Source organism: Pagrus pagrus, assembly GCF_965226575.1.
Source record: "Pagrus pagrus genome assembly, chromosome: 4".
NCBI classification, from domain to species: domain Eukaryota; kingdom Metazoa; phylum Chordata; class Actinopteri; order Spariformes; family Sparidae; genus Pagrus; species Pagrus pagrus.
In genome coordinates, this window is record NC_140188.1 from 1,192,377 (window position 1) to 1,210,323 (window position 17,947).

At 42.2% G+C, this 17,947-nt stretch overlaps 2 protein-coding genes across 4 annotated transcripts in view; both read left to right on the forward strand.

The window, feature by feature from the left end:
- Window positions 1-5,814, forward strand: part of ano7 (anoctamin 7) — an 18,358-nt gene extending 12,544 nt beyond the window's left edge. Inside the window, exons 15-24 of the mRNA XM_084350190.1 lie at window positions 46-148; window positions 1,328-1,439; window positions 1,817-1,871; window positions 2,159-2,256; window positions 2,383-2,564; window positions 2,694-2,899; window positions 2,979-3,124; window positions 4,289-4,379; window positions 4,654-4,773; window positions 4,888-5,814. Coding sequence (XP_084206316.1) covers window positions 46-148; window positions 1,328-1,439; window positions 1,817-1,871; window positions 2,159-2,256; window positions 2,383-2,564; window positions 2,694-2,899; window positions 2,979-3,124; window positions 4,289-4,379; window positions 4,654-4,773; window positions 4,888-5,043 — 1,269 coding nt within the window. The 3' untranslated portion in view covers window positions 5,044-5,814. The remainder of the gene's footprint in view (window positions 1-45; window positions 149-1,327; window positions 1,440-1,816; window positions 1,872-2,158; window positions 2,257-2,382; window positions 2,565-2,693; window positions 2,900-2,978; window positions 3,125-4,288; window positions 4,380-4,653; window positions 4,774-4,887) is intronic.
- A 663-nt stretch (window positions 5,815-6,477) lies between these two features.
- On the forward strand, window positions 6,478-17,733 carry eif4h (eukaryotic translation initiation factor 4h). 3 transcript variants are annotated; one of them, XM_084350212.1, is made up of 8 exons: window positions 6,478-6,606; window positions 10,352-10,545; window positions 11,754-11,818; window positions 12,380-12,482; window positions 13,847-13,957; window positions 14,546-14,731; window positions 14,884-14,999; window positions 17,105-17,733. In XM_084350212.1, the coding sequence occupies exons 1-8, from the start codon at window positions 6,542-6,544 to the stop codon at window positions 17,108-17,110; spliced, it is 846 nt and encodes a 281-aa protein (XP_084206338.1). In that variant the 5' UTR covers window positions 6,478-6,541; the 3' UTR covers window positions 17,111-17,733. The 3 variants fall into 3 exon arrangements, with proteins under 3 accessions (XP_084206338.1, XP_084206339.1, XP_084206340.1); XM_084350213.1 differs by having other exon boundaries at window positions 13,847-13,930; XM_084350214.1 differs by lacking the exon at window positions 13,847-13,957.
- The last annotated feature ends 214 nt before the right edge of the window (window positions 17,734-17,947 follow it).

Consider the following 17,947-nt stretch of genomic DNA (forward strand, 5'->3'; position numbering starts at 1 on the left):
CGTGTGTGTGTGTGTGTGTGTGTGTGTGTGTGTGTGTGTGTACAGGCTGGAAGAATAGCCAGTCTTTCAGGATCTGTGTTGAACCTGCTGGTCATCCTCATGTTGTCGAAGGTTTACACCTCGCTGGCCCACATCCTCACCCGCTGGGGTGAGTCACAGCTCCTCTCTCCCCCTCAACCTGTTTTAGTCTTGTGCTTTTAACAAAAAACATTTTTTAATATTGGATTTTTAGCTTCATTCTAGTTTTGATGAATAAAAACTCAAGACGTTTTAATCCAAATATTAGATTAAGTCGTTTAATTGTAAGTTATAGTTGTTTAATGTTTGAGCTGATCTGTAAATTGGTAATAAAACAGATGATAATGTGAATAAAAACACGTCTGACAAAAGATACAGAAGCACCTGCTGCCGTCCCACCAGACTATAGAGCAGCTTCTTTCCTCAGACTGTGAAACTATGTTAACTACTACGACTGTAAACTACTGTTTCTCTTATTTATTGTTATTTCTCTTTGTCTTTAGAGCACATTTGAGAACATTGACCAAAGTGCTTTACAAGGAGATTACATAAAACACAAGAATTTAACTCAAACACATGAATAGATAAAAAATCATAACACAAACAGCATTACATAAAAAAATAAAATAAAAATAAAATACAAAGACAGAAAAATATAATTAAATGAACCTTTGAATCCTGTTTTGTGCATCTGAAGAAAAAGTGTGATCAAGGAATATTTTTCTTGTAGGTTTTGTTGATGACAGTTTTTCAGAGTTTTAAGTCAGCTTTTTTTATTTATTATTTTTTTTAGGATTTTTACAAATTCAATTACATTTTTTTCTGACTTATCTGAATATTTTTCCAAGATAATAACATCAGTGCTGGGGAAGTTTACCACCGTCTGTTCTCAATATGTTATAAAGAGTTACTGAACATGTTACTTTTAATGTTCTTTTATAATCTCTTTAAAAAACATTTTAGTAATTTTACATCATCAGGTTTAATGATATTTAATAGGTTGACCAAGAAAAGCTCAAAGGACATTTTTTGGGATCATAACCGTGTATAATTTTTGTATATCTTTGTATTTGTCACATGCAAACCACAGGATGAACAGTGAAATGAAAGAAGGATAAATATCACAAGACTCTGCAGAAGAGAGCAGAAACTGTGTGCAATAGTTAAAAACTGTTGTGTGTGTTTTTTCTCCCAAAAAAGGAGGATATACACAGGAAGTGACGTTCAGATGTGTACGACAGTGTAGTGGTGTATAAATACACTGGTGTGTTCAGTCTGACGCTGGTGTTTCTCTCTGTGTTTCTGTCAGAGATGCATCGGACTCAGAGTAAATATGAAGACATGTTCATCCTCAAAGTCTTCATCTTCCAGTTCGTTAACTTCTACTCGTCTCCAGTTTACATCGCTTTCTTCAAAGGCAGGTGAGAGCTGCTTCAACCAATCAGAACAGGGCTCACAGGTCCAACCAGAGGCCTCCTTCTGTTCCCTCACCCCACATTTCCTCTTTACTTTTATTTCTATCTTTTTAATTACTTCCCTTTATCCAAACCTTTCTTGTTTTTCAGTTTTTACTTTCAAAAACTGATCAAACTAACGTCAGGATGTTGAATTTTGTCAGCTGGTTTTAAAAAGCAGCAGTTAGATTAGAGGAGTGCAGCGCCTCCTGCAGGCTGAAACATCAGAATATTTCCAGAATGATACAGAGAGCTGCAACAGCATGATCCACAGAATATACTGAACGAGAGGAAAACGTTAAATATGTTCAGGTTTAACCAGCTGTCTGTTTGTGTCTCTTCAGGTTCATTGGTCACCCTGGACACTACAACACTCTGTTTGGAGTTCGTAACGAAGACGTGAGTCTGTCACATGGTGGCACTGATGAAGATTGTGATGGTGATGATGAAAAAGATTCACCCAGGAAGAAAAATAAAGGAAAAGAAATAACAGTTTCACACTCTGACTAGCACCTGGAAACATCAGGTTATAAATAAATCACATTCACTTCACATCCTCAGCTGACAATGTGACCTTTAATGTGGCGATTTAAAAATGGAAGGTGAAACTTATTTCAGTGATTCTGAGTAAAACTGTGTTCATTAAAGTGGCAGCAGAGATCTGTATTTCTGTCTGTGTGTTACAGTGTGGAGCAGGCGGGTGTCTCATTGAACTGGCTCAGGAGCTGCTGGTCATCATGGTGGGAAAACAGCTGATCAACAACGTCCAGGAGTTCCTCTGCCCGTAAAAACATACACAGACACTGAGATGGAACAAGATAATGACTTGTGTTAATCAGACAGTAACTTGTGAGAACAATGTACTAACTTTTGTGAACAAACAGATAACTGATGGCCCATTATTTGGCAGGAAGTTGAAGGCGTGGTGGCAGAAGAGGAAGATAAGTTCTCGGCCTAAGGAGGTGAAGGAGGAGGACGGAGAGGAGGCACATGGGGCGGTGAAGGGGGAGGAAGAGGAGGAGGTTCCACCCTGGGAGGCAGACTACCAGCTGCTGGTCTGTGAAGGACTCTTCAGTGAATACTTAGAGATGGGTAAGTCCGAGGTCTCCTAGACATAAAGGTTAACTGACAGGGTACATTTTCTGTGTTGTGATTGGCTAAAAGGGGAGTTCAAGAGCTGTGATTGGAAGCACACTGTGACTCTCTGCTCTTTGTCCTCAGTAATTCAATTTGGGTTCATCACCATCTTCGTGGCGGCGTGTCCTCTCGCTCCTCTCTTCGCTCTCATTAATAACTGGATTGAGATTCGTTTGGATGCTCAGAAGTTTGTGACTGAATATCGCCGCCCAGTGGTGGAGCGAGCTCAGGACATCGGCATCTGGTTTCCCATCATGCAGTTCATCACGCACATAGCCGTCCTCAGCAATGTAAGACTCTCTGTGTCCGTGGTTTGAGGTTTAAACAGCAGCCAATTGAATCTTGACTTTATCAAATCTGTGTTTTCAGGCTTTCCTCATAGCAATCACCTCGTCCTTCCTGCCTCGCCTGTACTACCGCTACACCAGAGACAGCACACTGAGCGGCTTCATCAACTTCACTCTGGCAACATCACCAAGCAACTTCAGCCAGCAAAACCAACACACATCCTGCAGGTAGCAACATCCCCATAGAGCTGCAACCAGCAACACCAGAGCACGAGGGCGTAGGTTTGGTCCCAACGCTGGTAGAGACACAACAACATTTCTGCTGCTACAGATCTGTCAATCAAAAACAATCATTATGTCTACAAAGTACAAAACGTGTTGGTATGGACAAGATTTTGTTACGTGTGCTGTGCAGTGTAGGTGATAGAGGAAAGGGAGTAAGTCATCTGTAAGAATATATTTTCATAGTGCTTGAGGCATTAACTGACAACCCTGATAGCTTCCAGTTTGTCAGCACACTGATGATCCGCTCTCACCTCTTCCGTGTCTGGCAGTTGATAGCCTCTGGGAGGACACGCAAAAATCCACATGTATGACTTCATTCCAAACATGTGAACAAGTTTGCTCGAATATTGGTTGACACTTGTCCCTACTGCTAATATGCAAACCAAGGCCTAGCCAGCAGACACCTTGCAGGTAGAAAACATCAGCAAGCAACTGCTTTTGGGTTCGATTCTTTATCGATTCCCTTGTTGGTTCCTGATCAATCAAGAAGGCCTTCACAAATTTTCATTGTCAACACAACTGTATTATTATCTCAGAGTCTGAAGTGTAGAAACATGGTAGAACAAAGGCATGCATGTGCCTCGGGGGGGAACCTCAGCTGTTTAACTGCTGTTCTCAGGTGAAACTGGTTCTCAGTTCTCTAATATTTGTACAGTATATGTTTTCATGTTGGTTTTCTTAGTCAAAGACAACATATGCAAAATGTGCCTGCATGGTGTTAACACAGGATATTTACTCTCAGCAACAGACGTTCTAGTTCATCCTTGGTCACAATAACCCCGCCCCCAGCTCCTGACGTAAGTGGTTCTTTATTCGAGACCAACAAAGTGTTGGTGCTGCTCTGGAACCAGTTTTCTTGGCCAAGAGCAAAGAACTGGTTTTAACCTTTTAAGAACCGACTTGCTTTTCCACAGGGATGAGAGGCACTGTAGAGTCACGTCATTTGGTCACTGCATGCGTCTCAAGTTTCCCAGCTAGGGAACAACTGTGAAATTCAGTACAAGTATGACGGGCAGAAACACCAGCACACATCCTGCAGGTAGGGTTCTTTTAAATATTTGTTCAGATCAGTAACACTGTTGTTGTTGATGTCGTTGTCTTGTGCAGGTATCGAGGTTTCAGAGATGAAGAAGGTAAACACCTCCCAGAGTTCTTCCACCTCCTCGCCATACGTCTCACGTTTGTCATCGTGTTTGAGGTCAGTGTCTGTCACACATTGGGTAAATGTCAGGGCTTTTTAATTTAGGGAAAACATCTAGAGAGTGTGAGAACCGCGTGAGCTGTTTCAGCAGAAAAGTAACATTCACAGTCTGAACCCTATAATGTATTCACCGTGTGGCAAAAAACATGCTGAAATGGAAAATTACTGCTCTCAGTGTTGATCAGTTAATGAGTGACAGAGGCGATCGGTTTGGATTCAATTAAGTTCCGTCTGTGATCTGATGAAGTCTCTCCTCGTCTTTATTCCTCAGCATGTGGTCTTCTTCATCGGCCGTCTGATCGACCTGATGGTCCCTGACATCCCTGAGGAAGTGGAGATGAAGATGAAGAGGGAGCATTACATGGCTAAAGAGGCACTGGCTGAGAACCAGGTACAACAAAAATGATCAAAGTAAACAGACTTTCAAATAAAAGGGTTCTAAAATATGGTCAGATGGTCTCAGTTGTAGTTTAATGTGTTCCTGTGTTGGGTTTTGTGCTACCAGTCTTTGGGGAAAACAGTGATTCCTGGTGAGGAGGACGTCCCATCCAGTGACCTACGACAGCGTGGATCCAGACCCTCACCACCACCACAGAGCGACTCCCCTCCACCAAACCTGATGGAGATCCCAGAGGAACCGAGCACACCGGGCCGCTGCTGAAATATAGCACAAATAAACTCTGCGAGAGGTCCTCAGAATCTACAACACCTTCTGTCTGTGAGATCAAGAGCTGTGTTGAATCCTAACATGTCTTTCAGGAACTCTATGAGATCTACAAGATCTGCTGGACTTTTAGAGGATCTGTGAGACCTATGTTAGACTTCTACAAGATCAACAAGACTTCTGACATAGAAGACAAGATTTACAAGAGATGTGCTAAATCTATACATTAAAGACCATCAACAACAAGATCTATATAAGATCTACAAGTGTTGCCATGAATCTACACATCCCACAAAATGTTTACAGGACCTTGATAAGACCTCTTTTAGAGCTGTAAGACATCTGCAGGACTTGAGTTGAATACTGAGGGCCCGGACACACCAGAACCAATGTCAGACCATTGGTGACCATCTATCGCCCTAGTTTTTGTGGTTGGCATTGTTGGCACTAGTCAGCCCTTGTCAGCAGCTTTACGGCCGAGTGAGCATATTGATTCAGTGGCGGTGCCCATCGGCAAGAGAAATCAAACTGATTGGAAAATGAGAGTGAAAGCCTTTTGAGCCTGTTGCTGTAGTATCCATGATTTCACCCATTTAGCCCTTTTTTTGTTTCATCTTCACCCCTGCTTCATCGCAAGTGCCATTTGCATCTTTTTATCAGACATATTCTTGATCAGAAGTGGCTATAATAGCATCAGTGGAAGTCAGGGAGAACAGTTTTCAGTATGCAAATATGTTATATTATATTGTGTAGACCTTTTGTAACAAATAAAAAATGTCAACTACCAGTGTTTTTTTTAATATATATATATATATATATATATTATTTTCCTTTATTTTATTTAACCATCTTGAATATTTGTTGGTGCAAGAGCAGTGATTGTGAATATAAGTGAATATTGCATTTTCAATTTATGTTACAAATATATGTATATGTATATACATATAAATATAAATATAAATATATGTAAATACTTATATATTTAAATACCATAATGTAAATGCTAATTTTCTGAATTCAGACTTGTATTTTCATATTTCTGAAAGAAATACAATCATTTAATAACAAAATATTGAGTCTTAAATTAGCAAATTATGAGTTGTATCAACATTTAATGCCCTTATTCTCTGTGGCTTTGGATAAAAGCATTCACAGATTGAATCTAAAGTAATTTAATGTTGAAAAGAGACTTTTAAAAACAACTCTGTAACACTTAAGGTATTTTATTAATATAGGTTAATTCTAAAGAATAACTTTAGTGTGTTTTTAGATTTGTTAATATCAACAGCCTGGTAGTTTATTTTACTTTATTATATTTTCATCTTGGACTATTCACATATGCTTTATTTTATCTCTGTGGCCTTTTGTTTTTATAGAAATTATAAAAATAAGTGAACAATAAAATAGTTTTCCCGGTCAGGCGCTCTGCTCGGACAGCTATACCCACACTGTGTGTGACGTGTAGGACCTCCTCCTCCAACACACAGCAGCAGTAATGGCGGACTACGACAGCTACGACGAGCGGGACCGGGCCTACGGTAGCTTCGGCGGCGGCAGAGGGTGAGTCTCCGCTCCGCACGGCAGCTCTGCCGTGTGGCTCAAACACAAACCCCAGCCGGACCGTCGCTGCGTTTCCCGCTGCTGTCCGCCACGAGCCTCGGTGCAGGGCGGCCAGGCCTCAGAGCTCGTCCCGCCCGGCGCTTGATGGGCCAGACGGACAGGAGCGAAGGGAGGCCGCGGAGAGCAGCTGGGAAACGCCGCGGTCCCCGAGCAAACAAGCTAACTGTTAGCAGGAGGCTAGCGAAAGAAACGGACCCATGTGGCCGCGGAGCTCCGCAGTAAAAAAACATGTAAATGCTGCTGACAGTGTTTGTAACAATGAGGCGGTCGTGGTGAGAGGGCTGGACGGAGCGGGACAGGAGGCCGCAGCAGGTGGAGGTGGCGGCGGAGCTGCAGCTGCAGGCTGCCCGCATGGCTGCATCATGTGTCCGCAGCTGCAGATTCATCCACGTAGTTACCAAACATGAGGCTGGATATCGATTCGGTCTATTGGTTATTGATCTGTTGTGATCCATATAGTCCCTGCAGTTATCAGGGCAGCTGTGTTTGTCCGGTCTGTTGTTTGTCTGTGTTTATTTACTGATGTCTGATAAATGAAGCGAGGCGGCAGAGAAAACATGTTTTTTTGGGTTGTTGAGGATGTGCAGCTGCTGGTGGAGGGATGAAGACCCAGACCGTCAGAAAAGAGACGATGTGACTGAATGAAGCAGAGTCAGAAGTTTTGTTTAAAGACCTGAAGTTGATTAACTACTAACATCTACCAGATCAATTAATCTCCCTCTATTGATTAATCCAGGACTGGTCTGGTGCATTCAACATCACAAAATTTGTTGGTGTCCAATGTGACTTATTGATGATGATTAGTTGCTGATTGTTGAATTCTGTTGATCGACTTATTGATTAAGCTGTAGGTCAGTACAGCTGTGATCGGCTGCTATAACTTGTCATCCTGCGGCTGAAGTAGTGATCCCTCCTGTCCCCTCTCATCCACTCTTGGTATGTGTTTTGCCAAATATAAAGTAAAAGGCATTTATAATTTGTTCCATTCATTGAAATTCAGGATAAACTTAAACCACAGCTACACTGAAAAATAATAATGTCAAATTTTCCAACTGATTTAATGTTAACAAGGCTTTTATTATGTGACCTAATGGGCCTTTACTTCTCTCTGTTCATGTGAGTGAGCACTTTTTACATTTGTAAGATTTATACAGGATTATCACATAATATTTTGAATAGTTGTAATGAACAGATGCTGAAACTAAAGATAAATCTGCTGATTATCTTCCCTATTAATCAAAAATAAATCCACTCACCACAACTTCCAGAGTCAAAGATGATTTGTTTTGACCAAAATTAAAAGATATTGCAAAGAAGAACAGTAAATCATCTAATTTGAGAAGCTGGACTGCTGAATGATCGATTATCCTAACAGAAGTCAGTTATTTGTCTAATCATTGATTAATCAATTTAACTGAGTAATTGTTTCAGTCTCACAGTGAACAGAAACGACATCAGGTTGATCATCATTTATCATTTTGAGGTCACATTCACGTAAAGAAAATCATTAATCTAAGAATGACCGAACACTTATTGTGATTGAACTGAGATGGTTTTAAGTTATTTACCTTCCAATATGAACGTGACATGAAACATACGCTTACTGCTGTTTTAGAGAACGTAAACGTCTGAGATGAAATCAACTGTGAAAAACTGATTCACTCTTTTACAGCAGGGTTTCAAGCTGACAGGATATAAAACCAATGATCTGTTGATCTTTACAAATCAATACTCGGTAGTAAAATAAAGTTTAAATCGAACACCAAATCAAAAGACATATCAAATGGTGGATCTGGAGAATCGTGACACACCGACTCCTTTATTACAGTTCGTAGACGACACATTTAACAGAAACTAGAGCAGATTAATAGATAATGAAATTCTGATTAAAACAGAAGTATTGATGAGCTTCCTGTGAATCTGATCTGATCGACTTCCAGTCCAGCAGAGGGCAGAAACTTTCCTGTTAGATCTGACGCGTAATCACACTGAAGACTTTGTTCTCTGCTGTGATTGAGAGGAAGACGTTCACCTGTCGCAGGTATTACAGGTCTGACCGGACTGCTTTGTTTTTCCTGTGGCAGGAGGAATGATCAAGATGTGTCACTCAGCTTACAAGAAACAAAATGTAGAAGCACAATGACCCATTTCACAATAATGTGCTGTGTGTGATATGAAGTCAGAGTATAAAGATCTAATATATATTATGTTGTGTCTCAACTAGAGCTGCAGTGATTAATAAATCAAATCAATTGTCAGCTATAATATTAATCCAGCTTGTTAATGTGAATGTTTTCTGGTTTCTTTCCTTCTTCTGTGACAGTAAACTGAAGATCTTTGACATTTGAGGATGAATAACTGATGGACATTATATATGTGATAGACTGACATCACACAGGACAACGACTCCTCTGAATTTAAAGGAAGAGTTCAACATTTAGGAAAATACTCTGAAGAACTTTCTTCATTTTACTTCATCTGTGGTTGAAGTGATTTTATTGTATCTTGAGATCATGACTTTAATCTTTTATTATCTCAAGATAAATAAGTCTTATTTACATGAAAAAACACAGGTTTGCTCTCTTGAGATGACAAATCAATCAGGGCTGCAGGTAGTGATTATTTTAATCATCAGTTATTCTGCTGATGCTTTTGTTCTTCTTTTTTTCACCATCGACCCCCAAAATGTAATTTTAACAATCTCAAAGTGAAAGAAAACTGTCCCAAACTCAAAATGTTGTTTTTTTTACGTCATCATCTATAATTGTTAGTTAAAAGTATAAAAATATTGGCATTTAAAATACTTTTACCTCCCAATTATACTCGGCTGAATAACTTCAGTACATTTATTCACTGTTGTTGTCACATTAAACTGCAGTTCACTGTCGAACGCTTCATGTTCGTCTGAACAGAAACTCTGATAGTGTTGGACATGGTGTATTTTCTTCTTTTTCAGAGATCCTTTATTGATTAGTTTGTGAAGAGGGTTCACTCTGGTCTGAATTTCTATCTTTTATAGTTATTGTTGACTCACTGAAGGCTGCTGTTTGTTGTTTTGTTTTTGTGAATGTTATTTGAACTCGTCTAATCGTAACCTGCAGGAAGATAAAGTCCAGCTGTCCGATCTTTTTAAAGAAGAGTTTGAATATGTAAACGCAGCTGTCAGGAGGTAAAACCAACAATCTTATTGATCTTTACTGATCCTGATGTGATCGTCACTAGTGCTGAAAAAATTGTTCAAGTCAAAAAAATTTGATCTTAAAATTGAAAGTCAGATGGTATCATGACACCCCTAGTGTTAGCTGTTAAATCTCAACCCAGTCCAGAGATCAGTAAGACGTTGCTGAGGCTGAGAATACAAACAGTCACTAACATGAGGACATTTAGCTCCAGCTTTAGGGTTTTTCAAGGTCTTATGAATCCAATAGATGTTTTATCTGAGTTTTTGTAAAGAAAATCCATGACATGAACTGGGAGGTCCGAGGTGAGTTGGTATTGAATGAGCTCGGTCTGAAATAGGATCAGAAGAAGATAAACTGACTGTACCTGTGATTTAGTAACTCAGAATTAACAAAATAATTATGTAAGCCAGGAAACATCTCGTCAGAAAATCAGTCTACAAAAGTAACCTGACACTGGTCTGTACTCCATATCCCATGATGCTCTCTGTCTGTTCCTCCATCAGGCCCCGTGGAGGCGGCGGCGGCGGCTCCGGAGGCCCCAGGAAGCAGAAGGAGCTGCCAATAGAGCCTCCATTCACGGCATTCGTGGGAAACCTGCCGTACAACACGGTGCAGGGAGACATCGACATCATCTTCAAAGAGCTCAACATCCGCAACATCCGATTGGTCAGAGACAAAGAGTCAGACAAGTTCAAAGGTCAGAGGATTTCACCGTCTGTCAGTCTGATCTGTTGACAGAGAGCACGATTGTGATACAATTCATGATTAACGTAAAGGATCATTTTTGCAGCACAGTTTTTATTTTCACTGAAACAAAATCCTGAAGATGTGACATTTGTTGGAGTTCGTACAGAACAACTTGTGGGTCAGGACGTCTCTGATGTCTGCAGCTCTACAGAACTTCATTGTTATCAAAAAATCTGCAGCGTCTGAGATTTAAAATCTGAAATTTTGATAATATTAGATGGACTGTGCCGCCCTGCTCTGGTCCATTTATTAAGAGTTGTTTGGTGCAGAGACGGATGTTATGGAGTGGATCAGGTTTCCCTCAGATGAGACTGATCCGAGTTAAATAATTCATCATCACAGTCTACGAACATCAGTGATATTATAACATTCAGTGACTGACTTGGTTCAGAAACACCTGATAGTTTTACATCATCTTCACACATCAGTTACAGTTACAACTAGAGTTGTTCCGATTCCGATGTCAGAATCGGAAATGCCTCCGATACTGCCGAAAATGCCGGCATCGGTATCGGCGAGTACTGGAGTCCAGGCACCGATCCGATACCACGTAATTTATTAGCCTAGCTCCGTTAGCTCCGAGATTCTGCCGGATACGTGTCCGCTGCGTTACGGCTCCGGTACAGTTTGGCTCCGTCGTCCTCGTCCGGCAGCCCCCGAATCCTTTACGGATTTAAGACTCGTTCTACGTCGTTACTGGTCTTATTTTGTTTCCACACAGTCACTGTTAAAGGAGCAGTCTGTAGTTTAAAGGAGCAGTCTGCTAAACAAACTGAATAAACAAACTAATCTTAGGACAACACAATTTATACTGTGTGGTGGACCCTGCCACCTTTCTAGCTTCAAGCAGTCTTCTGGGACCTTATTTTCCTCAGAGAACAGCTGGTTTATTCATTGATGGAGACAGTTTGTATTATTACCTCATAATGTCTACGAAGCGCTCCTTTAAACTGATGACCACAGACCTGATGTATCATAACATCACACTATTATCTGTCACAGTAATCAGGAGCTGATCTTTTCCATGCTGTGCAGCTCGGTCTGGAAGTCCTTCAGCTATGACAACACTTCCATATATGAGGACTCGTGATAATACACCTCAGTACCGTGAAGTAAACCCAGTTCTGACAGTTTCTCCTGTGTTTGCGTCTCTTTCAGGTTTTTGTTATGTTGAGTTTGATGATTTGGAATCTCTAAAAGAAGCTTTGACGTACGACGGTGCTGTGAGTATCTGTTTTCATGCTTCCATCCAGAGAAAAGTGTGAGGAGGTCGAAACTGCAGCTACATGCAGCGTAAAGAACGACTGATGAAGACCACAAGCTGCTACGTACGGAAGCCCTGAGGGTCAAGTGGAGACTGTTTCTTTCTTTTGGTGATCTGATCTAAATTATAATCTCTCCTGTGTTTATGACCTGAGATCTGGTGAGGAAAGAGTTTTGCCGGGAGAATCTTTATTAAGTTTTTCACAAGAACTTTTTTCTTTGTGAAAAAAAAACTGTTGAGTTTTAAAAAAAAAAAAAAGATTATCAACCAGTGACTGCAACAACATTATTCCACCAGATCACAACTCGTAAACACACGAGAGAAAACAGTTCAGATCAGATCACCACAAGGAAAACAAACATTCCCACTTGTCCCTCAGGGCTTCCGTAGAGCCGTGTCGGTCTCGTAGTAATGTTCGACCTCTTCAGACTTTATTCTTCAGTTTCACAGGAAATCATTTACACTCTGATAAATAAAAAGCAACCAATCACATGTCTAACGTGACCTCTGACCCCTGCAGTTGCTAGATCAAAGGTACCTGAAGGTGGACATCGCAGAGGGACGAAGGCAAGAACGAGGAGGAGGAGGAAGAGGCTTCGGCTTCGGGAAAGACGACGCTAGAGGTACGAACAGGAAGTAGATCTCTAACCTGGTGTGTGTGTGTGTGTGTGTGTGTGTGTGTGTGTGTGTGTGTGTGTGTGTGTGTGTGTGTGTGTGTGTGTGTGTGTGTGTGTGTGTGTGTGTGTGTGTGTGTGTGTGTGTGTGTGTGTGGACCCTAACAGCTGTGTGTTTTAGTGTCACTGATCTTCTTTCTCCTCCAAGTCTGAAACTAAACCTGCTCGATCGTGAATGTTGAGCTGCTGAAACTCTCTTAATGTTTTTTTTAATATGACGAAGATTTTTGATCGTGCTGACGGACACAATTTTGGTGGAGAAATCAATATTCAGACTGCTGAGACCGATCTGTTTTCTTCACTTCAGTCCGTTTTTAACTCTTACAGGTGTTTAAAGGAACAGTTCACCCTAAAAGTAAAATCAGTCATCAGAGTCATCATCTCCTCCCTCCATGCTGATCAAAGTCTCGTAGTCCACAGAACATTTCTGGAGCTTCACAGTAAAACAGAGTTGCAGCATTCTGCTGAACACCTGAAGCAGCTGGAGATGATTTAAAACAGAGAAACAACCAAAAAAAAACAACAACACCAAAACTACATTAAAACTTAGCAGAATTAGCTGTTAGCACTTCCTGTTAGCAGTGACTCTGTGGATGTACAGACAGCCATCACTGGATTACGATATACTGAAGAAAACTTAAAAACATGATTTTTCTAAGGCAAGTTCTGCACATAAAGGGATTTGAAAAGACGTTGTTTACACTCTTTCTAAACTGAAAGCATCACTGTAGCTGCTAAGCTAAAAGCGTTAGCGGGCACCCTGAAGGCTGAAGTGGGTGCACGAGCTCGGCCGCATGTCGACGGTGTAAATTACGTCTTTTCAGATCAGTTTGTGATCTCAGGGCTTCTGCAGACGAGCCGTATGGAGCCATTTGATGTTTTTCTGGTTGTTTTGTGGACTACACAACTTCACCTGACTTTCATCAACATGGAGATGATGACTGGATTTTACTGTTTGACTGAACTTTTCCTTTAAAAATTCGCTCTTTTATCTTTCACGCTTCATCCTCTCGCCATCTCATCATCACACCCACAGCCCTCCCTTTTCCTCTGACTGACAGACAGACAGACAGACAGGTAGTAAATTAAATAAACTGATAATCAGCAGCTTCTCTCTAACATCTCCTCTCTGACTGGCTAATGGACGACTAACAAGCTCCGCCTCTTCAGTGCTGTGCTTCCTGCTCCTTCCAGAAGGAGGGTGCTGCCCACACCCCTTCTGTTTCCTCTCCTCTCTCCTTCCCTTGTCTCCTTCCCTTGTCTCCTCCCCTTGTCTCCTCCTGTCTGTGTTAAACTCCCCCTGTCCTCTGCAGGACGAGGAGGTTCTCGCGGAGCTCCCCGAGGAGGCGGAGGAGGAGGACGCGAATTCCGTGACGACTTCGACCAGCAAGGAGGAGGTGCGAGCACAGAGTTCAGCAGCTCAGGTTGGACAGCAGCAGATCCCAGTCGACCAATCAGACCACAGCCAGTTGGCGGGCAGGGCAGAGCCTCTGGTTGTTGTTCTGCCCCTCACAATTCACATGTTAATAACCGCGATGCAAAGCTCGATAAGTGTCCACACGGTGGCGCTACTGTTTGTTTTAGATTTGGTCAGGAGGCAAAAAAGTTCTTTCCAAGCCCGCAGGAAGAGCGCCGGGCTTTGAGGCCAGTTTTGGTTGTGGCCAAACTGTGATTACATCATCACGCGACGCTCTGCGGCCCAGAAAGACATTTTACCACACACACAGAATTTTAATAGCAAAAAACTGTTATGCTAGGCTAAGCTACACAAAACCAAACTCACTGAACTGAATTAAACTAAGCCAGTTATCAGGCACTGCTGACCTTTGACCCCCATAGCCCGACTCCACCCTCTGGAGTTCCTGGACCATCCCGTTTTTCCCCCATCATGCCGTTCACTTCGACCATCTCATGCTCATTGGTCACGTTACAGGTTCCAGACGCTGCAGAACACCTGAGGGCGTCTGTCTGCTCACTCACCTGTCTGTCTGTCCACCTGTCTGTCTCTGCAGGCTTTAGAGATGATGACTACATGGGAGGGCGGAGTCGAGGCGGCGGTGCCGGTGGCAGTCGCCCTGGTGATAGAAGGGGTGGAGCTGGAGCTGGAGCTGGAGCTGGAGGTGGAGGTGCAGGAGCAGGTCGCTTCAGAGACGGACCCCCCCGCGGAGGAACGACAGACTTCCGGGAACCATCTGAAGGTGAGACCACTTCCTGTCTGTTCGTCAGAGTTTTAGACTTTTATTCATGTTTGTTAGTTTATCTTTTGGTTCAGTTGTTTTTGAGCCGCTTCAGTAAGAACCGACTTCTCTTGTTTGTTTGTTTGTTTGTTTGTGTGTTTGTGTGTTTACAGAGGAGCGTGCAGCGCGGCCCCGGCTGCAGCTGAAGCCTCGGACCGTCTCTGAGCCGCTCAACCAGGTCGCCAACCCGAACTCTGCCATCTTCGGCGGAGCCAAGCCGCGAGAGGAGGTGATCCCCAAGGATAAAAATTAAGAGACTGAAGGCCATCAGGGCCGGGGGGAGGGTGGGAGGGAGGGAGGGAGGGAGGGGTGACAAGAGTGAACAGATAGAGAACTTTAACAAGGAAAAATACAGAAACGCCAATGGGATGAGTTTAAACGCCACAGTTAGCATTCCTTCCTGACAGACAGACAGCGAGCGGACGCCGCCCTCCTCTTCTTCTTCTTCTTCTTCCTCTTCTTCTTCTTCTGCTTCGTCTTCTTGTTCTCTTTCCTGTTTGAGTTCAGTTTGAGCAGAATATTTATTCTTAGTCGGAATAAAGATGAAACACACTCTGACACACTGACGAAAATAAACCTGTAAACACAAACACAACGAGCAGCTTGTGAATGCATGTCCAAACGTTGGGTTTCTCTGCCCCGCCCCCCTCGCCTCCACCTCCGCTTACTGTGATGTCATACCTGCTTCGTTCCCGTAGCCCTGACCCCCTCCCTCCTCGGCCGGCGTGTCGAAGGTCACCCGCCATTTACTCTCCGACAGAACGAAGCCCAGAGGTGACACCTGTAAAGTCATTTTTTTGTATTTTGTAGTTGTTCAGCTGCAGCCACGCCCCCTCATCCTGATTGGTTGAGTCAAAGATAAACTTTTTTCTTTCTTTGTTTGCTGTCGCTCGTTGCTGTGGTGACTCATCAATTAAGATATTTCAGCTTTGATCGAAGTATGGACACATTTTTGTCCTTCTCGGTGTTTGTTTTGATATGCTGGTCGTCGCGGGTGGGCGGGGTTTAATCTGTCAGGACAGACTTCTGGCCCTTGACCTGCAGCTCCGCCCACACAGGTACCTGCAGCTCCGCCCACACAGGTACCTGCGCCTGATGGAAACGTGTTTTTTTTTTTAAGACGAAAAGAAAGCAGACGCCTGAAGCTGATAGATTAGAGTGATGGTCCTCTGTTCCCATGATGCACTGCTGGTAGGACGACCTGTTCAGGTGACGCCTCTGTAGAGTGGAGGGCTGAGAAGCCGGGAAGAACAGCTGCTGCGTTCACTGTCTGCGGGATTATCCTCATTTGGCTTCCCCTAAAACTGTCACTTTAATGCTGCATTCAAAAAACAGTTTCCTCACAGAAAACTGAGTGCAGGACAAGAATTCATTACATTTCTGATAATTACCAAAACAAACGATGATGTTGAAGTTTGTTTACCAAAGCGTGCTAAAAAACAAGCTACACTCATGGACACTGATGCTTGTTGGGTTTTTTTGTCCCACACACCCTGAACGCAGCGAGGGGCATGTCCTAAACACAGCTCCTCTGAAGAGTAATCTGAGACGACGACACGTTTTCACAGAGACAAACCTGTCGCGTCCAATCAGATTTAAGAGTGAGACGTCCACACTGAACACAGGTCGTTAAGCAAACAAAGATGGTTGATCCACTGAAAACTTCACCTGAACTGGATGAAAGGATTCAGAAAACAAGAGTCTCTCTGTTCTTTCTCTTTCATTTCATTCACGTCTTTTCTTCCCTCTCACTTGTTTCTTATTGACTCGACTACAAAACCTCTTTTTGTTTTTGATCCATTTTTCTACGTGATTTAAATGTAATACTCGTCTTAACAGATGGTGGCGCCAACACACACCTTTCATTAACAAGAGAGAAGAGGTTTTAAAGCCCAACAGCTCCCGGAGCAACACGACAATAAGAGAAGAAGACAGAAGTGTCTGGTCCTTCCTGTTTCCTCTTTTTCGATATTCTCTCTTTTTTTTTTTTTTTTATTCTTCAATCCATTTTTCATCCCTCCTCTCTCTCTCTCTCTCTCTCTCTCTCACTCACTCTGTCCATCCAGCCACAGTTTTCATCGACAGAAAAAGTGAGAAACCGACAGAACGAACATTCACGGAGGGAAGGAATGAAAGAGGGGAAGAAATAATGGAAGGAGGGGAAATGAAAGAAGAGACGAAGGGAACATTTTAAAAAGCGAGGAATGAGAAGAGACAGGGCGACAGAATGTATTTCTTCCCTGTCATGCTTAATTTTTATTTTCTCCCTTCCTTTTTTCTTCATCTCCTTCTGATCTCGACCTCTTCCCTTCTTCCATCTGTCTTTGATTGCAGTCCTGATTCATTTAACTCAGCAGCCACATACTCCTGACCAGACGGCGGCGCTAACACGTCGTGTCCACAACAGAAAAGAAGAAATTGAAAAGGTTTTTTTTTTCTTTTTGTGCTGTCTTGTCATTTCAATTCACGTAGAAGCCGACTGCCACCGTTTTGTAAAAATTGATTTAAAAAGAACAAAACAAGTTTTGAATGAATCTGCAAAAGTCCAAAATTCTTCTTCGTACAGTGAATCTCTCATTTGTGTTTGTGGTTTAAACTGTAATCTTTGCTTAATTTGTGGCACAGTGAAGCCGGTCCAGGTGAATGTTTTCAGGTCTCTGTGTGGATCAGAATCAGGATCAGGATCGGGTTCTGTAGAGGATCAGGCAGAAGCTTCGGTGTGCGTCGCTTTGAGAACGAACAGTTTTATTTGCTTTACTGTACTATAGAATAAAAATGGCTCTTTTAACTTCCTTCTTCTTTTTGTTCATTTTGTTTCCTTCACTGTTTATGGCAATAAAACTACCATCACCTTCATCTTCATCACACCAGAACCAGAATGTGTTTGATTTCAGGGTGGGGGGGGTCGGTTCCTCGTTTTTATTTTTTCTTCCAAATGAAAGGAGAATAAAGAATAAAGCTCGTTCTGTTCTGCTTCTCTTTATTTCTCTCTTAATTTACTCTGTATATTAAAGTAACTATCTTTAAGTTACTGTAACTGACTGAATATAACTTAATATTCATCGTGTAGAGTCCGAAAATAACAAATGTGTTCAAAACGCCTGAGTAAAGTAAAGACGGTGTTAAGTGTTACCTTGGTAGTCACCCGCATGAGCAGTACTCGAGTAAAAGTCTTAA

What these genes read in the sequence shown, in the direction of transcription:
- eif4h (XM_084350212.1), top strand. Translation starts at nt 6,542, where the DNA reads ATGGCGGACTACGACAGCTACGACGAGCGGGACCGGGCCTACGGTAGC. An exon ending in AGCTTCGGCGGCGGCAGAGG is followed by an intron (nt 6,607 to 10,351) that starts GTGAGTCTCCGC and finishes TTCCTCCATCAG; the next exon opens with GCCCCGTGGAGGCGGCGGCG. An exon ending in CTTCCGGGAACCATCTGAAG is followed by an intron (nt 14,732 to 14,883) that starts GTGAGACCACTT and finishes GTGTGTTTACAG; the next exon opens with AGGAGCGTGCAGCGCGGCCC.